The sequence below is a fragment of the Cenococcum geophilum genome (assembly GCF_001692895.1).
Source record: "Cenococcum geophilum 1.58 unplaced genomic scaffold K441scaffold_70, whole genome shotgun sequence".
Lineage (NCBI taxonomy): Eukaryota > Fungi > Ascomycota > Dothideomycetes > Gloniales > Gloniaceae > Cenococcum > Cenococcum geophilum.
This window is the reverse complement of record NW_027137628.1, coordinates 822,028-839,732: the sequence shown is the minus strand read 5'-3', so window position 1 is coordinate 839,732 and position 17,705 is coordinate 822,028. Positions and strand designations below refer to the sequence as shown.

The 17,705-nt window shown below is 44.3% G+C and overlaps 5 protein-coding genes across 5 annotated transcripts; 1 reads left to right on the top strand and 4 right to left on the bottom strand.

The window, feature by feature from the left end:
* Positions 1 to 300: 300 nt before the first annotated feature.
* K441DRAFT_324837 (uncharacterized protein) lies at positions 301 to 1,000 on the bottom strand. Its single transcript, XM_067641192.1, has one exon. It carries the CDS (start codon positions 666 to 668, stop codon positions 315 to 317), a length of 354 nt encoding a protein of 117 aa, XP_067497779.1. The 5' UTR covers positions 669 to 1,000; the 3' UTR covers positions 301 to 314.
* Positions 1,001 to 2,284: 1,284 nt separating this feature from the next.
* Positions 2,285 to 4,334, bottom strand: K441DRAFT_739385 (tannase-domain-containing protein; the record flags this gene model as incomplete). The annotated part of the gene is made up of 4 exons (XM_067654355.1): positions 2,285 to 3,063; positions 3,203 to 3,496; positions 3,716 to 4,034; positions 4,191 to 4,334. 4 exons carry the CDS (start codon positions 4,332 to 4,334, stop codon positions 2,414 to 2,416), a joined length of 1,407 nt encoding a protein of 468 aa, XP_067497778.1. The 3' UTR covers positions 2,285 to 2,413.
* Positions 4,335 to 4,898: 564 nt separating this feature from the next.
* K441DRAFT_589522 (putative vacuolar iron transporter Ccc1) lies at positions 4,899 to 5,856 on the bottom strand (the record flags this gene model as incomplete). Its single annotated transcript, XM_067644774.1, has 2 exons — positions 4,899 to 5,412; positions 5,471 to 5,856. The coding sequence occupies 2 exons, from the start codon at positions 5,854 to 5,856 to the stop codon at positions 4,899 to 4,901; spliced, it is 900 nt and encodes a 299-aa protein (XP_067497777.1).
* A 1,117-nt stretch (positions 5,857 to 6,973) lies between these two features.
* On the top strand, positions 6,974 to 8,848 carry K441DRAFT_690701 (phosphatidylglycerol specific phospholipase; the record flags this gene model as incomplete). Its single annotated transcript, XM_067652406.1, has 8 exons — positions 6,974 to 7,087; positions 7,144 to 7,250; positions 7,308 to 7,614; positions 7,678 to 7,854; positions 7,910 to 7,948; positions 8,012 to 8,220; positions 8,286 to 8,435; positions 8,527 to 8,848. 8 exons carry the CDS (start codon positions 6,974 to 6,976, stop codon positions 8,846 to 8,848), a joined length of 1,425 nt encoding a protein of 474 aa, XP_067497776.1.
* A 433-nt stretch (positions 8,849 to 9,281) lies between these two features.
* Positions 9,282 to 10,033, bottom strand: K441DRAFT_669439 (uncharacterized protein). Its single transcript, XM_067650140.1, has one exon. It carries the CDS (start codon positions 9,852 to 9,854, stop codon positions 9,594 to 9,596), a length of 261 nt encoding a protein of 86 aa, XP_067497775.1. The 5' UTR covers positions 9,855 to 10,033; the 3' UTR covers positions 9,282 to 9,593.
* Between the last annotated feature and the right edge of the window lie 7,672 nt (positions 10,034 to 17,705).

The following is a 17,705-nucleotide window of genomic DNA, read 5'->3' as shown; positions in this document are numbered from 1 at the left end:
TACCGACCTTTTTCCGGTGGCTCCATCGGTGACCCCGTTTAGCTTTCGCCGACCCCCATCGGTGACCCCGTTCAACTTTTCCGTGACCCTGCCGAGCTGTACCCCGGTGATGATCCCAACAATTAATGTTCAAACACCAACGCAGCTTGGAGCGGCGCTCCGCCAAAGATGTGCGGAACCCATTCAGCAAGACTTCTTGCTGGATGTCACCTTTGGCGTTCTCATGCGCGAAGATAGCGGTGCGCTCTGGCGCCGCATTGCAAGGTGTCAATATTTTAGCACGTGAGAGGCTACTTCGAATGCCCTCGTGTACACTAAATTGCAGTGCGGCTGCACATGCGCCGTCGTATTGCAGTTCCACACGTCCCAGTACAGGTTCGGGATTGGCTCACATGTCTCGACGTTGATGAATTGCCCGTCAATGATGACGGGCACGCCGGGCTGGTTCTCGCGCAGGTCCGACCGGATGCGCCTTTCACCCAGTACGGACCCGTTTCGCCCTCGGGGTTGAGGATGCAGGTGGGGCTGGACGAGAAGATCTCGCATTCGGGCGTATATTGGCCGTGATGCCGGTGCAGTTGGAGTGGTGGGAGGTGTTCAAGGCTGCGTCGGTGTCGCGATTGTGGAGTCTTCCTGGGGCTCCGCCTTTGAGAGATTGAGTAGGGCATTTGGCTGGGCGTTTTCTAGTGGGTGCTCCGCGCGAGCAAGAGTTCCGCGGTCTTCGAGATGGTTGGCACACTTTGCGAGGCTGCGGCGCGCATTGGAATAGAACTGTCTCTCCGCCAGATCTCCGGCCGCGTTTTCATGAAAGGAATCTAAACGATGTGTTACGCGGCAAGAGGTGCAGTCTGGCCGTTTAATAGCCAACCTCAGAGCTATAAATCGATCTTGAACCTAGTATGGTCAGCAAAGAAAGCAGCACAATATATGGTACAAACAGGCCTCCTAGGGCAGTTCCTGGAGGCCAGGAACAGACTTGAAGTGACCAACTGAGTCTCTCTCAGTGGTCACACGCGACGTTGGCGGAAGACGGACAGTATCAAAGCAAGAACTCTAGGCCCGTAAAACAGGCCCGGCTCCAATATACGGTACGGAACGGAGGTAATTTGTGTACTCACTACTTTTTGATTATTTGATTTCGATCATCTCCTTTGCACAGGAACTTACCCTGCTCGCGTATGTCTTTATAATTGCATCACGATGGCGTTCTTTTCTAGTTCCCTTGCATTTTAGACGTTTGCTTCTCTCCTGGGCACCGTACACCTACAGCACGTGGTAGACAGGCGGACGAGGGCCTCACGGAATCACTGCTGTAGGTGAGACGGGTGATTACCCAGGATCTACCTCTGTAAAATAGAAGACCCAGCATAGCGCCCTTAGGGCAGCTAAAACGGTGTATGATTTCAAAAAAAAAAAAAAACGCGGCAAGAGGAAAACGATTCCTCTTGGCATTCTCTTACTGTGCTTGCCGAAATATCGTGAACTCGTGCCGGAGTAAGCCCGCGCATTCTCCACCACTATCAAAACAATACACCCTATATAGCCCCACTAATATGGCTCTATATTTGATAAATAGAGGCTTATTTAATAGCTCTATTCTAGGGCTATAAAATGAGCCCCTATTTATATATTTTAGGACCGTTTTAGTAAAGTTATAAGGGGTGCTCGTTTTTGGGGGAGGAGGGTCGGATTAGTCAGCACAGAGCCTCAACTTAAGTTTTGTAGCCATTTTAAAGTACCGTATATAATTCCACTAATACTAATCCAATTTATATAAATAAAGGCTTATTTTATAGCCCTAGAATAGAGCTATTAAATAGGCCTTTATTTATAAAATATAGAGGTATATTGGTGGGACTATATGGGGTGTATTATTTTGATAGTGGTGGGGAATGCGCGGGCTTACTCCGGCACGAGTTCACGATATTTCGGCAAGCACAGTAGCCTACCTAGGTACATTTTACCCAATGTAGGACCCTCAACCGAAATCTGATCTATATCTAAGAGCTAATTGGAGAAAAGCAAGCCTCCAAATTTCCGCTGCTGGAAAATGTGATACCCTGTCTTTCATTCGTCGAGGTTCTCTACTAGTACGTTCACGATTAATTCAAAAATACTCGCACAGAACAGCTCTTACTCAAATTGAGCCGTCTAGTAAATATACGTAAAAACTATTTCTTGTTTCTCTATATCTAGAATGATTCATGTAATCTTGTGCGAGTGGAGGATCTCCAACAGTTAAGACATGCATGCACGCCCGCCTAAATTTGACTAACGCCATATAATGAAGTCCTAGGATTTACCTTATTATTTGCTAGAGCAATTCCTATAGCCTGGAACGTATTCATCGCCGCGGGATCCCTCACCTCAAACCAGATCTCCACACTCACACTCCCACCTCTCACACCCACCCTCAAGCTCCAATCTCCACACACTCAAAACTCGTCGTCACATTCGGATTCCCACCCACATACTTTGCCTCGCTCGAATACGGGCACGGAGGCTGCCGCATCAAGACTCCTACATAGCGCCGGATCATCGTCCACGAACTTCGTCGCCACAATCTACCCCGGCGCCGTCTCATTCTCCACCCCGCCACCAGCGCCACCAGCGCGTCGTGGTGCGAATCCACATACCCAGGCACGCTGCAGATGCTCGGTGCCGTGGAAGGCGGTGCGAACCCGGGCGGTTCCAACATTCCTGCTCCGACCTGCTGCCCGGAGCCCGCGAAGAACCACGGCGCGTTGCGCACGCCGCCGCCCCAGTTCTGCATGCCGGGAACGAGGGAGAAGTGGTAGAAGGCGTCGAGGTCGACGCCCTTGGGCTTCAGGGGCCGCGGGACCTGGTTGTGGAGGTGGATGCCGGAGCCCGTGGCGATGCAGCCGTCGGCGAGGCCGTGGTGGATCGGCTTGCCCCCGCGCCCATGGAAGGGCGCCAGGTCGAAGTTGTTGGCGGTCGCGTTGCCTGGGTCAAGCCTGTCGGCTGGCTGGGTGGTTGGGTAAGAGGGTTTGCCATGGCCAGGTGGGGTCGTTGTACAGGAAGTAGCGGGCGTAGTCGATGCCGCTGGGGTTGGATTCGTCGGTCATGGCGAGCGCCATTCGATTTGTGGGCTTGTCAGGCATGTGGACTTGTTGGCTGTAGGGGAGCTGCAGAGCAGGGTCTCAAGTCTGAAGTTACAAGCGTAGGGTTGGTAGTAATATACCATCACATTGGCGAAAAACTTTGTGGACAATGACAGGAAATAGCGAAGGGTCATAACGGAGGCTGCCGTTATTAGGAAGATTGCAGGTGGCTACCTTGAGATTCCATTGTCGCAAATGCGTGGCCCACCAGGCGGGAGCCCCAGACAGTACGCCATCGAAGTCATCTGGGAACATCTCCAATGACTTCAAGCCTTGACGACCGCCAGTCGAGCACCCAGAATAGTAGGAATACTTGACCGGCGTGTTGTAGAAAGCTGCGATCAAAACTTTACCAAGAGAAACGGAATCATGCACTGCACGCTAGTCCCAACCGGTAGATTTCTCAGGGGCATTGAGAGTCCAGTTGCTATCGAAATCAGTCATAGTGGAGTTGCGGCCGGCGTTTGTCGATACGGCGGCGAATCTGTAGTCCATAACCCTTGCCATATCGCTCCAGGAGATTTGCCCAAAATATCCACCATTTCAAAACGCTATAAAGTGGCTATTCTATGTATTCGAAGGTAGCCACAGACCGAATTCAAAGGAAGAGGGGCTGGAATAAGTCACGTTGACGTAGAGAGCGCAGAAACCGGGGAGCCCATAAACAGACTGGTCAAAGGTAGAGTTGTCGCTATAAAGAACAGCATATACGAGAGTACCATTTGCAGGAAGGACTGGCTGGAACGTTGATGGAGTACGAGACTTCAATGCAGCTAAGCTAACTTGTAGTACTACAGCAATGCACAAGAGGAATGAGAGCCTCATCGCGGGATTAACAGGAGAAGGAGCAGAAACGTCTGGGCTGGTTGTGAAGTAGGAAATATGGCCATTATACTGAACTATTATACACGTCTATACCAGAGGAAGCAAAATAATTGAGGATGAAAATTTGTATGGCCTGTCAAACGCAAGCTATAGAGATGTCTACATTGCGTGACGCGTCGTCATATGAGTTGAAAATAGCTATATGTAACAATGGCAGCAGTGTGTAACCTGAGTAAGACAAACCTTTGGTAGATGAGACTTATAGAGTGTGGCGTAATCGTGGCACCAAACTGTGGCACCCACCAGCTGTGGCACCTCCGGGCCACTGCGAGTCGCGACTTGTTCAGTCGCTGCCACAACTGATAAAGCCTTTTCTAAAGGCGCCATTCCATTTCCGTTACCGTTACTACGTAGCTTGAAGGCTTTCACGAATGCACTACTAGAAAGGGGTAGGGAATCTAGCTGGCAACGATGAAATGACCCCGGACTCAGACGTCAGGGGCTGTCAGGCTGTGGCACCTGGTTGTGGGGACGCTTAGATGCACAAGGGATGGATTCCCTATTGCAGTCTTTTGAGTACACCTAGACAAAATAGTCCTTTATAGAAAGCTACACAGCCTGCGGTCCAATCATCCACACACCATTGAGCCTTCATCTCATTCTTGCCTTGTGAAAGGAGCCTCATTCATCCGCCGCGATGTGTCAGCTATCCGAGCCATCAGCTCCGAAATAGTTGGTTCGCGACAGCCCATTCCAATCTGCGTACCCGGGCTCACCATGAACTGCCATTATCTATACAGCCTTAGACACAGCTTCATTGTTCCCTCATCTTGGCAAATGCGTCCTCTCCGACGAGAATCGTCGAATATCCACCTCTACAGGATTGACCGAGGAAAGCAAAAAGAAAAAGAAAATAACCTTAGGATTGTACACGCAACAAAGCACACGCACCTATCTTTCCGAAAGAGCATTGAAACCTTTCACTAAGCCCATTGCAACCCCAGCCGCAACGCCTCCCACTAGAACCATTTGAAATCCACCCACGATACCAAGCACCACATTTCTTGAACCCTGCCACCCCTGCACGAAGCAAGTCTTAACGTACCCAAAAGCGAACAATGCGACAACCATAATGCCAATCGAGAGGCCAAGAGCAGTCCAAATATTGTCGCTTGCAACGAAAAAGTAGGGCAGGAGAGGTATGAAGCCTCCTACGAAGTAGCCGAGAGCGATGGTGAGGGCACAAGTGAAAGCGCGGGAGCTGGGCGGCTCGGAAATTCGATGCTGGAAGTGCATGAGGAATTCGACGAGTTTGGGGGATTTGCAGAGATGGGTGGTGAGGTCGTTGATGATGGGGCTAGGGACGTCGTACGAGGCGAAGATTGCGGAGAGGTCGTCCAACACGGACGAAGAGCCTGTAAGAATGGAATCTCGCGTCTCTCTCTCGGTTGCTTTATATGATTCTCTATTTGATTGATTTTTTTCAGGAATCAGCAGAGATGTGATTGGAAGAGCGGCCTCACTCTTCGCTTTTCGCTCCCAGATAACCGCCTAATCCCATTGAGATGGCTCCGGCAGTCAGCTCTGCCAGACCGCCGTAAATGACGACCTTTGTGTCCCCCAATGCCGAAAGTCCGGCAGTCAGAGCAAAAGGCACAGTGAGGCCGTCCGAAAGTCCAATGATGGCGTCGGAAATCACACGTGCATCTACCTGGAATTTACGCTTTGGTTCAACTTGGGTTGAATCAAGAAGGGTGGATGTGTGTGAAGATATGGAACCATGCGATTCGAGATCAATTGACCTCCTGGGGGCCTGGAAGTCTTTCTCGTCTTCTTGCGGAGAAAGCTCATTTTCGGAGAGAGGGGTGTAGCTCTGGAAGACGGTTTTTAGGGGTGATGTGAAATACATTGAGAATGGGAAGAAGTTGATATTGTCTTTGTGGCGTTTGGAGTGACTGCAAGATTGGAGGAGCGATGCTAGGAAGGCTAGAAATTGTCTCAGGGTCGAGTCCTCGAGGCTAATGGAGTTGCAGGAGCGTACACTTATTATTTCCGAGTCGCTCCTCTCGATGCGATATTTTTGAAACCGGCCTGTTTTCGTTTCTCCGCATTCATGGCCGTCATGGCGAAGGTGATGCAACTCGGAGAGCGCGAGTGAAGCACGGCAAAAGCGGCAGGAAACGGGACAAGGATGAAGAGGAAGGGAGAGACAATGAAAAAGGCAACAGCTCACACGTTGTCAGGCTCTCGAAGTACATTGGCAAGGTTTGGCAGCTGTGGTGTTGGTTGTTCAGAAGCAGCTTCCTTAAAACTCCAAGTTGGTGCATAAAGACGGCGGGGTGCTGGAGCTTTGACCAAGGCGGTGACATTCCTCAGTGCTTATCAGACTTCGCGGATTGGACGTCGAGCTTTGAACCTAGGACGGCCCTGCAGTAGCGCCACTGACTGCCTTCTGGAACGCCTGGGTAATGCCTGGGTAATGCTTGAGGGTGCTTGAGAATGCTTGAGAATGCTTGGTCAATGCTTGACTTCTCATGCGCCTGGGTAATGCCTGGGTAATGCTTGAGGGTGCTTGAGAATGCTTGAGAATGCTTGGTCAATGCTTGACTTCTCATGTTGTGCGGGGTGGCGGGGTGCATGGAAATGATGCCTCGCTATGTAGCCTTGCACGCCTCCCCGTGTCTGCCTCGCTTTCTGCATGCTTACCTTGAACCACTATGCAGCACTCGAACAACGCTATCGGCCGCATCATTCTCGTCCATCGGAATACAATCCCCTCATCCGACTTCCGCTTCCCATATCCTAGAACCGTGCACCAACATGTGCCTCAGATCTCTACTGCCATTTGACCGCAGTGCAGATGCCTCCACGGCCAGTGTCTCCTCCGTCTTCCGCATCATGTCCTTGCCCGTCTTATAGCTCTTTAGCCGAGAGCAAGGCATGGTATAAAGCTCAGCATGCGCCAATGGCCATAAAAGTTCAAGGGAATTCGCCAGAGTCCCTCGTTTCTCAGCAGCACCACCGCTATGAAGCTCACTCTTCTTTCCACCAGTGGCTTCACTCTGCTATCTATTTCTTCAGCTCTGCCGCATCCTAAGGTACAGCGCTCTGCAGATGCCTGGCAAACTCTTCGGGGCAACGTAAGTAATAATCACAGCGACCATCATACCTTCTCATGCTTACGTTTCGCCTCTAGATCAAGAATGTTATCTACTTGATGCTTGAGAACCACTCCTTTGATAACATTGCTGGATACTGGGATTTCCACCCCGACATTGATAATTTAAATAATATTACCTACTGGTGAGTCCGGAAAAGACCCAATTGGCCCGTATACCTACGGATCTGATGACTCAAAAGCAATGAATATACCAACCCCAATTGGACTGTTTGGGGAGAACCTCTCAACATTTGCGCCGGACCGTACGAGGATGAGGTTCCCTTGAAGGACCCAGATCACAATTTCGCCGGGACGAGCTATGAAATCTACAGGAAATGGAACCCTGCTAAGAGCGATGTCCCAAATATGGGTGGTTATATAGAACGGCAATCAGACAAGTACAGTGCTACTCCTGGTGACACTTCCTTTGTCATCAAGGCATATACACAGAAAGAATCCAACATCCTCGCAACAATTGGGCAGAACTTTGCATTTTGGGATAGCTATGTAAGCCCTAGATTTCCAAGTCTTCCCTTACTTCTCAGAATGACATAATAATGTCAACTGTAGCATGCCNAACATCCCGGTCCAACCAACCCCAACCGCCAGTTTGCTACATCTGGCTCCACGTGCGGAATGGTGGACAATACAAACCAAGCGTCGGGATGGTTCATGAATGTGACCGGGACAACTTGCGCAAAATCGGTCTTCCAAGCTTTGACTGAGAAGGGAATTTCATGGAAGAATGTAAGGTGCATGTGGCCAGCCCTTGGAGTTACTATAACCAATGACGCAATCATAGTACTACGAAACAGACATCATCGATTCTTACATGTATGAGGTAAGGCTACAAATGAGCTATGAATGACTTTTTATTCCATTGCTGATTCCTCGCGTACAACAGTGGGTCCAACAGAATGCTATGGACAAAATCGTCCACGCAGACGAGTTCTACAGCGACCTCGCCAATGGCACACTTCCAACCTTCTCCTATATCAACCCTGAATGCTGCACAATCGACTCAATGCATCCAACTAGCAACATAGCCGCGGGTGAGCAATTGGTCAAGCATCTGTATGACTCCGTAAGGAATTCGAAATACTGGGATAATGTGTGAGTATAGTGAATGCCGCAGTATTTGACCTCGAAGATTGCTAACGGCCGTTTTCTTCTGCCAGCTTGATCATCATCAATTTCGACGAGCATGGCGGATTCGCCGATCATGTCCCACCACCAACAAATATACCTGCTCCTGAGGACGGCATCACGTTTACCGGTATATCTGATGGCCAGAATGTCAGTTATGACTTCACCCGTTTGGGTGTCCGGCAAGTAGAGCCTTAATTTTGCACCCGCTAGCATCAGCTCAGAGAGCTCTGCCAAAAAAAACCGGCTGACAGCTCCTATTCACCTCCGCAGCGTTCCCGCCTTCATAATGTCACCCTTTATCCCCGCGAACACCCTCATCCATGACCAAGGTACCTCGTACGCTTCAAATTCGGCTTACACGCATACCTCATTCCTGCATTTCCTTCAAAACCTATGGGAACTTGATGGCCTCAACAACCGCGTGCAGTGGGCCAAGACCTTCGAGACTATCTTCCAAGACACACCCCGTCAGGATACTCCACAAAATTTGCCCACGCCCGTATGGTATGGTGGGTCTGGAAAGCCAGAGCCGTCTCCATTCTACTTGTTGAATCAGGATTATGACTACTATGAGAAGCTAGATGTGCCCTAAGCGAGGAGTAAGAGCAATGTAATGTTACAGTAGGGCTGGTATTCGCAATGAGTTTATCCCGAGACATTGGACATTTCAATAATTTTCTAGATTAAATCTCTATTTACCTCATTCTAAGTTTTTGGGTATATGAAATATTTATCCGTTGTAAAAGGTCCAAAGAATTTTTATTTTTTCCCCCTCATTATAACGCCTGAATGGTTTACACAGTCTCCCAACCCTGACATCAGGTCCCGCCGGTACGCACACTTTCACTCTCTCTCCCCCATCCTTAGCAGTGGCCAATCTCACTACTTCAACGTCTGAAGCTTCTTTTATAGAGTCATTCCTACTGGTGCTACTTGCGCTACTGTGTCCATTAATGTAAGCTTTGCAGTGTGGAAGAATTGAATGAACGACTTAATTGTAAATCTATGGAAATCAAGTGGTATATATACATGAGAAAGGTGCAGACAATAAGGGGTAATTGACCGGGTCAATGACCGAGTCAGTGACTAAGTCGGTGAGCGAGTCAAGAGGTAGGTGACTGAAATGAGACAGTTTGATATGCAGTCGAGTCAGTGTGGTACTCTGGCGGTGTGCTGGTAGTCGGTTACAATTAACAACCTTAGCCGGACCGGCCGAAGGCATTTCGGCGACTAGAGACAGAGGGAGATCCGGGCCCCCATGGGACAGCACGAAACTAGGCAGCGAGATAGACTGCGTGAACTGGTCGGAGAGCACGCCCAACCAGCACAGGACGCGCTCAGCCGGTGACTTCATACACGGCAGACAAACGGCGATGGTGCCAACCAACTCCTCGAGCTAGGCCCAGAGGGAAGGTATGACGGTCGCCGAAAGCGGATCGCCCAAGTACACGGTATGGAACGTGGCCATCTTGCCCCCCCGAAATGGCCGTGGCGAGTAGGCCGGTCGCCATTAGGCAGGCGGTCAGGACGCGCTCGCGGACGGGCCGGTGCAGGGTCCGCATGGGGTTCAAGGGCATGAGCGCGAGGATCAGGTCCATCAGGATGAAATGTGTTTGTGGGTGGTCAGTTTTGTTTATTTACGAAATTATAGCTAGTGAAATGCTACGTGCGGGCTTACCGGCCGAAAACCAGGCGAATACAAGCGCTGTACTTGTGGTCACGGGCTCCCAGAACGAGCGGAGTAAGATGGCAGTTGAACAGCGTGAGGATGGTCCAGCCGATGGTTATAAGCGTCTGCATTCCGATCAAGGCCCATAAAAGCGCCTTCCATGGCTTGGAGGTAATGTATCGGAGGGATAGGGCGCCGGGTACCCGGACCAGGGCGATTGCGATCATCCATTTACCTCAGCAAGCTCAGACCATAGAATCAATTAGCGGACATACGTATATCCGCAAGCGGATATCGCTAACCTTTTTTGTTAAAAAGTTAAGGCCAGCGGTAAATTGACACCCCCTCCTTAATTGGTTTAGCTCCTTCCTAATTAAGTTAGAATATCACATGCGTTTGACTTGTTTATATCTGCATCGCGAAAATTAAATTATTAAAATGTAACTTTTATGACTGCAACACCACGATTAAGTCTTGATTTTAGTTATAGTACAAGTAGTAGAGTCTAAATTAGATTTAGAATGCGCCAAAGGAGCCCTTAGTAAAATCCTCCTAAAAAGGCAAGTTGCCTAGGCCTCTGTAAGCCCTGCCGCTAATACTTCTACCACTACTCTTACTACCTAAAGTATTACCCACCTGCTCCTAAGTCGATTAATTGGATTATACGGTACTTTATAAGGCGTTACGCGAACTAATTTAGGTGCTGCTACCTCTGCTTAATGTCTATAAGTTGCCTCTATAAGCACGCCTACGTTTACGTCCACGGCCATGCCCGTGCCTGCGCCCGCGCATAGTATATCTAGTATTTTATTTAAATGCTGATGGCTTGCGGCAAGTTGATATATTAACCTAATTAGAAGTTATAGAGTTAGCTAGGCGGCCGCAGCAACGCTTAATAATTAGAGGCTCTTAAATAAGTAGTAGAGGATTAATAAGTGGGCCGGTAGGAGGATCTGGCTAAGGGCAATTAAACTACTAGTATTTATTAATTTCGGTAAGCTTAATTTTAAGTACAAAGGTGGCGCTTTGGTGTAGCTGTTAGTAGAGTATATAGCAGTAGGGGAGGCCGTATACAGCAGTCTAAGAGCCACTATAACTTAGCTAGTAATTAGTAGACTTTATAAGCTTTAGTTAGGCCTTAAGGTGGCGGAGGCCCTAGGGTATTACTTTATATAAGATATCTTTAAACTTAGGTTCGCGAATGTTATGCGGTAGGCTGTTTTAGTATTATGCCGTAGTTACCATATGCTTATTTACGTCGTTTTTAATAAAGTTCTTAATATTTAATATAACGTCAAGTAAGTTGCCGGTAGAAACTTAAAGGTAGCGCTTTAATTTAGCGTGCGTGCCCTTAAGTCGCAATATAACTCTAAATTAAAGAACATTTAGATTAGCTTTATTTGCCTACTTCTGCGCAACTACCATACTGTTTAACTATAACTAATTTTAGTAATATAAATTGTGGAGGTGCTTGCAGATATACATGCCTTTGTGTCCTAGAAAGGGCTTAAAGATATCTTATAATATTATAGTTAATTTAAAGGCGTGCTAACTGGCTAATATATTCTACGCAGTATAACTTTTTAACTTACCTATTTCTAAAATGCATATATAGATCTGTGTAGCAAGTGATAAACTCTTTATAATATAGCCACTACTTATTTTTTAAGTAGTTAATTAGCTATTCTTAATTGCTATAGTCCTCTATAAGTTGGTTCTAGGCTATAGTAAACTTCTCTAATGTATTTTGGCTATAGCAGTTTGCCTAGCGCTTTATAAACTTATTATAATACTCTTAAATCTTTTCCTTCTCCTTATTAGATAAGTCTTCTTATATTACCCAGTTACTTTATACGTGCGTAAGGACGTTCTTAGCGACATACTACAGGTAAAGGAGCTAAGGGACTCTAGGAAAGTACACGCGCAGTGTATTCTTAAGCGCCTATTCCTTGTCCATAATCACGACTTTAGGCATTAAATTATAGCGGTAGTAGAGAAGGTAAAGCTATTAAATTACGAAGCTATAATTGACTTCTATTTCGCCTAGTAGGAAGTAGTAAGTAAGCTCGAAGTTCTGCCCAGTATTACTAACCCCTACTACGTGTAGAAAGGGCATCTTAAACTTATTCGTTTTGTAAGTATAATTAAGTAGTAAAATATTAGGGTTCTTTTAGAAGAATTTAATTAATTCTAGATGGGCAAAGAATAAATATTTAACTTAATTGCTATCGTCTTCCTTATGCGCGAAGTGGTATTTTAAGTCAGGATCGTCGCTACCGTGCTTGTTAAGAGATTTGATTAATGCTTAAATTAGGGTAAGGCCTCTAAGGAGTCTCTTCTTATTTAACTTTCGTTTATTGTAGATATCTTAAATACTAATTATAATGTCCTTCTTTAGTAAATTTGTAAGTATTTTAGTAGCCCTAATACTACTGCCTAATATATCTGCAATTGTCCTATTTATATTATAGGAACGCTAACAGTATTATAGTAGAGTAATTGGGTGTGAGGGGATCTTGTAGATAGGGGGCTATAAGGACACGATTGGAACAGGATAGATTGGTAAGAGAGACGAATCCTTAAGGAGGTAAGGCCTCTGGGATCGTAGAGACTATATACTATAGGTACGTGCCTCCGGCACGTGACCGGCGACCATCCAAGGGGCGTCTAGGGGTTGTCCTAAGGGCAACCTAAGGTGTCCGCAATAATATCCCTTATATTACCCCCCCCCTTCTTACGGTTAGCCCCCGATCGCCATTACCTTACGGTAGGGAGATTATAAGGGCTTATCCCGGAAAAGGTTCGGAGGGATATTAAAGAGGTATCGGTATGCCGCTGTATATTATCTATCTATCTAACCCCTACTTTAAACTCCTAAAAAACCTTAATAAGGAAAAAACATGACTAGAGAAAAGACGTAAGGATTGCTAGGAGACCTATTAGAAGCCTGCTAGAAGTATACTAGTAACTACCTAGGCTAATATAGGGATTTTTATATAACTCTGCTTCTAAGCCTTTATACCGGTCTATAATTAATTATAAGTATTATAAGCAATTTAGTATTCTAGTATAGTTTTGTAGAACCTTTTGGTATGGGGTTTAACGTATAAAGCCTTAGCTTACCGTCGTCTTTAACTACTAAAATATGGTTTATAATTCTTTCTTATAATCCTTTTCTTATAATCCTCTACGTCACTAACGTATTACTCCCGCATTTACCCTTAGGCTATTAAATGCGGTTAAGGTATTAATTAGTTAGTTAAAGAGACTTATCTCTTAAGATTTAGTGCATATACTTTTAAATCTGGTAGTCCTATACTATATATTTAGCGTAGCTCTACTACCTAGTAAATAGGGACATTTCGCGATAGCAATTGTAGCTATTATACGATTGTTAAGAACGTCTATAACATTATTCTTTAATACTATAGTATTGTTTTAGGTCTAATTTAACCTATATACGTCTTTAATTTAATATCTTAATTGCCTTCCCCTAGCCGCGTAGTTAGTTTTTGTAAGGAAGTAATAGTTAACTAACTTATACGCATGTTTCCTTCCTTCTAAATAGCGCTATTATAACGGAGTTATATTAGTAAGGTTGCGGCTATTTACTAGAAGGGTATTAAAAGGTAAAGTATAAAGACACCTTGCTTATTAAGCTGCTCCTTTTCTTAAACACCTTACTTCTCGCCATCAACCGTCGTCCAATTTTGGACGTATCTTTAATATATTATTAAGATTTTCTTCTTTTCCATTATTAATTTAATATGCCTCTTTATTCTCCTGCTAACTGCTCTTTTAAGCAGATTCTATAGCGTATCCTAGCCCTACCTTTATATATAGAACCCCAACCTCCGCTAACTCGCAACTAGTGCTAGTCCTACCTAAATAATTTTGCCTATATATCTTTAAAAGACNAGAAATCTAATAATAGGATTCTAGAGGCTTGTAATAAGACGCACTACGTTAGATCTAATACCTTTAGTCCTTATAATTAATGCATGCGTACTAAGAGCGGCAGTTACATTAAGGTAAGTTTTTCTATCCTTAATAGATTTCTATTGCTAACTTTAAGCTTTAATAGCCTGGGCCTAAGTGGCGACGTTCCTTTAATATCCTTAACTACTACATCGCCCGGGCTCTCTTATTTTAGCGTAAATATTAAACAACTTAGCCGAATTTAAGACTATACTACGGCCATCTATACTACCCATAATTCCTAGTAAGCTAGCTAGCAACGCCTAATATAAGAGTAAAGTTGGTATACTGAGGATAGGGTGCGTAATGGGGGTGATAAGAAGAAGGTCGCTATCTACTATAGGAAGAAGTTCGCGCATACGCGTTAAGTTTTAAAAGAGCATAATATAATACGGTATTAGGTAGGTTACCCTTCGGGTACCTAGCGGATAGGTAACTAACAGTTGCCGTAGCAAGGTCTCGGTGGTTCTGGACTATACTAGCTAGCCAACATCTCTGTTTATTCTAGGCTTAAGCGTATCTTTATTAACTATAAGCTTACGCTATAAGAGCTTTGTTAGTATTAGTTTAGACCTAATATTAGTGTTAAGCGTTTAAGAGTCTCTGCTCTAGCTACACCTCATTGTCCTACCCCTGTTTTTATGCCTACTTATACGCCTACCAAGGCATTTAGATCCCATTCTCGTCAGCCATCACTTAGTAGCCCAATGGACACTAATCCTACTCCTAATAATAATGAGGCGTAGTAGCTTTTCAGATTAGGCATTTGTGGTTTAGACTTTTAGGATTCGTTCTTATATATAGTAGCAATTAAGGACCTTAATTAGGTGCTTAGAAAGGCCTTAAAAGGCTTTTAGGAAGGGCCTAAAAGCCCTAAAAATAATGTTCCTAATATAAATAAATAAATAGGAATGCAATTCTAGCAAAATGCCCTATTAACTCTATGCTATATACGTAAAAAGGCTAAGGACCTATCCTGCCTTAAGCTATAGCCCTATCCCTATAGTTTCCGGAGCCTATCCGTTCTATATCCGATTTAACCTATTTACTCTTTTCGCGAGCTTTCTTCCTAGGTCGCGATAACATTGTAGTATTAGAGCGCTTTCTATAACTTGCAGATTATAGACCTTGGTCCCAATATTCTTTTAGAATATCTTTATAATAATTAAGATAATCCTCTGGTTCCTATATAGAGTCCTTAGCGGGCTAGCCTAGCTATTTAACTTCAAATTAAAGCTTATTCTTAACAGACTTATAGCGTAGTATAGCTTTAACCTCATACCGCTCGCCCACCACCTTAGGGTGTTTAATTAGGCCTAGACAGAAGTTCTTTTCTAGCGGTAGTCTATACTATAGCTCTAGTAGGTTTATATAAAACACTAAATATATATAGGCTATAGATGGGGGTAGTTAGAGACAATAGGCTAGCTTGCTAATTTATTCCTTAACTTAAAAGGGACCTAGGTATCTTATATTAAGCTTCTTTAATAGTTAACAGGTCTTAATATTCGTTAAATATAATAGAACCTTATCGCCTACTCCGAAATACTTATTCTAGTGCTTATAGTTATACTAAAGTCTCTACTACTCTTAGGCATCTTATAGGCTCTGCTTCGCATACTTCTATTACTCCTCTTATTCCTAGAGGTATTCTTATACTCTCTAGTAGATATCCTTAGACTTCCCAGTAGGATCCCATAACTAATTATATGGCCTTAGCTAGTAATTATTAGGTATACTATTAAACCTAAATAGTTAAACGCTATAGGCAATCTGGATTGGTGCATACTTATATAATGCATATTACTTTAAATTATAAGCATACTCCGCATACGGAAGTAGCTCGCACTAGTTATCTTACTAGTAGTTTAAATATATCCGTAGGTAAGACTCTAGTTCCTAATTCTGGCGTTCCATTTACCCATCCGTCTACGGGTAGAAAGCCGTACTATACCAGTAGTCTATCTTTAAATGGAAGCATAGGTCCGACTAGTATTAGCTTATAAAGACGCTACCCCTATTAATAATAATAGAGTATAGCTAATCTACTTTAAGAAAGCATTTCTCCTTAATTAGGTTGGCAAGCTCTTATATATTAATTGTTTTATTAACGGGAAGGTATTAAATATACTTTAAAAACCTATTAATAAGTATAAGAACCGAATTATATATTCGTCCTTAGCTATCTTTAGATAGCGGGAGATCCGTAATAAAGTCTATAGCGTAATATTACTATAGCTTACTAGCGGGGGGAACTAATTTAAGTAGACCCTATAGCTTATACCTGCGGATCTTATATACTTAACACTTCTCATAATAGCTAATATACTCCTTTGCTTCCTAATTAAGCCTTAGCTAATAGTATTTACGCTAAAGTAATTCCACTGTCTTTACTTAACCATAGTGGCCGCCTAGAGGATTATTGTAATTCTTTATAAGAATCTTCTATCGTAGATTTGCTTCTTATGGCACCTAAACCTTACTACCTCTATATAGTAGGCCTATCGGGTCTAGTTCCCAATAGTAACGCCTAGCAGCTTCCTTTCCGTTACATTTCCGGTCTACTTCCGTATTAAGAATAGCATAAAAAGCGTCCCTCTGTTACACCTTACGGATAAGATCCGTTAACCCTTTAGATGGTTCCTAGGTGAAAGCTATTTTGTCCTATACTACTCTAAGTATAAGACTAGATGGTACCATAGATCTTGCAACTCTTTAATACGCGTATATTAGGAAGGCCGCTATAAGGTTAAAGTCCTTTAGTTATTATAGGGCTCTAAGTTCCGATTGCTCTATAGCTTCGCTATTTATTTAAGGGGATAGCTTAGTAATTAGAGATAGTGTATCACTAGGTTCCGAGAATATATTAGGGACGTCCTATCTAGGTATATTCGGACCCTTATTAGTAACGGACTGGGTACCAGCCGGAACGTCAGTAGAAACCAATAGGGCTTATACTGCCTAAGACTTAGTATATAGAGCTATAAATGCTTAAGCATCCTATACCTAGAGCTTATTCTATAATATAAGGAGTAAGATATCTATTATCTATTTTCCTTCTCCCGTTTTAAAGCCTTTGGTATAGTCTGGCCGTCGTAACAGTTCATCGGCAGGGTTATTTTCCCCTAGCTTATATTTAATCTCGAAATTAAATTACGCGAGCTTCTCTACCTATCTGGCTTATCAAGGTATAAGCTCTTTTATAGTTATAAAGTAGCGTAAATTATAGTAATCTGAGAGTATATAAGTGGTATAGCTCGCGTGCTTAAGGTAGTATCGCCACTGTTTAAAGCAGTCGACTATAGCCAGCAGTTCCTTATCGTGGGTATAATACCTAACTTTAGGTCCCTAGAATTTTCTGCTATAAAATACTACTAGTCTCTAATAGAGCTGGGTAGCATCTAGATACCTATTAGGTTGCAGTAGGATACTAGTAAGGGCAAAATTCAATATATTAGTAATTATTATTAATAGCTAATCTAGGTTGAAATACCGCAGTAATAGAGCTTCTGTAAACTTTACGCGAAGTTCCTAAAAGGCCTTTTAAACCTTTCCGGGCTATAACTATAGCTTATACCATTTAGTTAGTCCCTTTTTAGTTTTCTTCCTTNCCNCCTTTAAGCTTTTTNCTNCTTAGGTTAGGTCTTANNAANCTTCNNNAATATAGTTAGATAGGTATTAGGCGACGTCTAAGTAGTTATAGATAAAGCGCCTATAGAAATTGGCAAAGCCTAGAAACACTTAAACATCCCGGTAGCTCTCTAGCTCCGGCCACTCCTAGATTATTTGCACCCTTACTAGG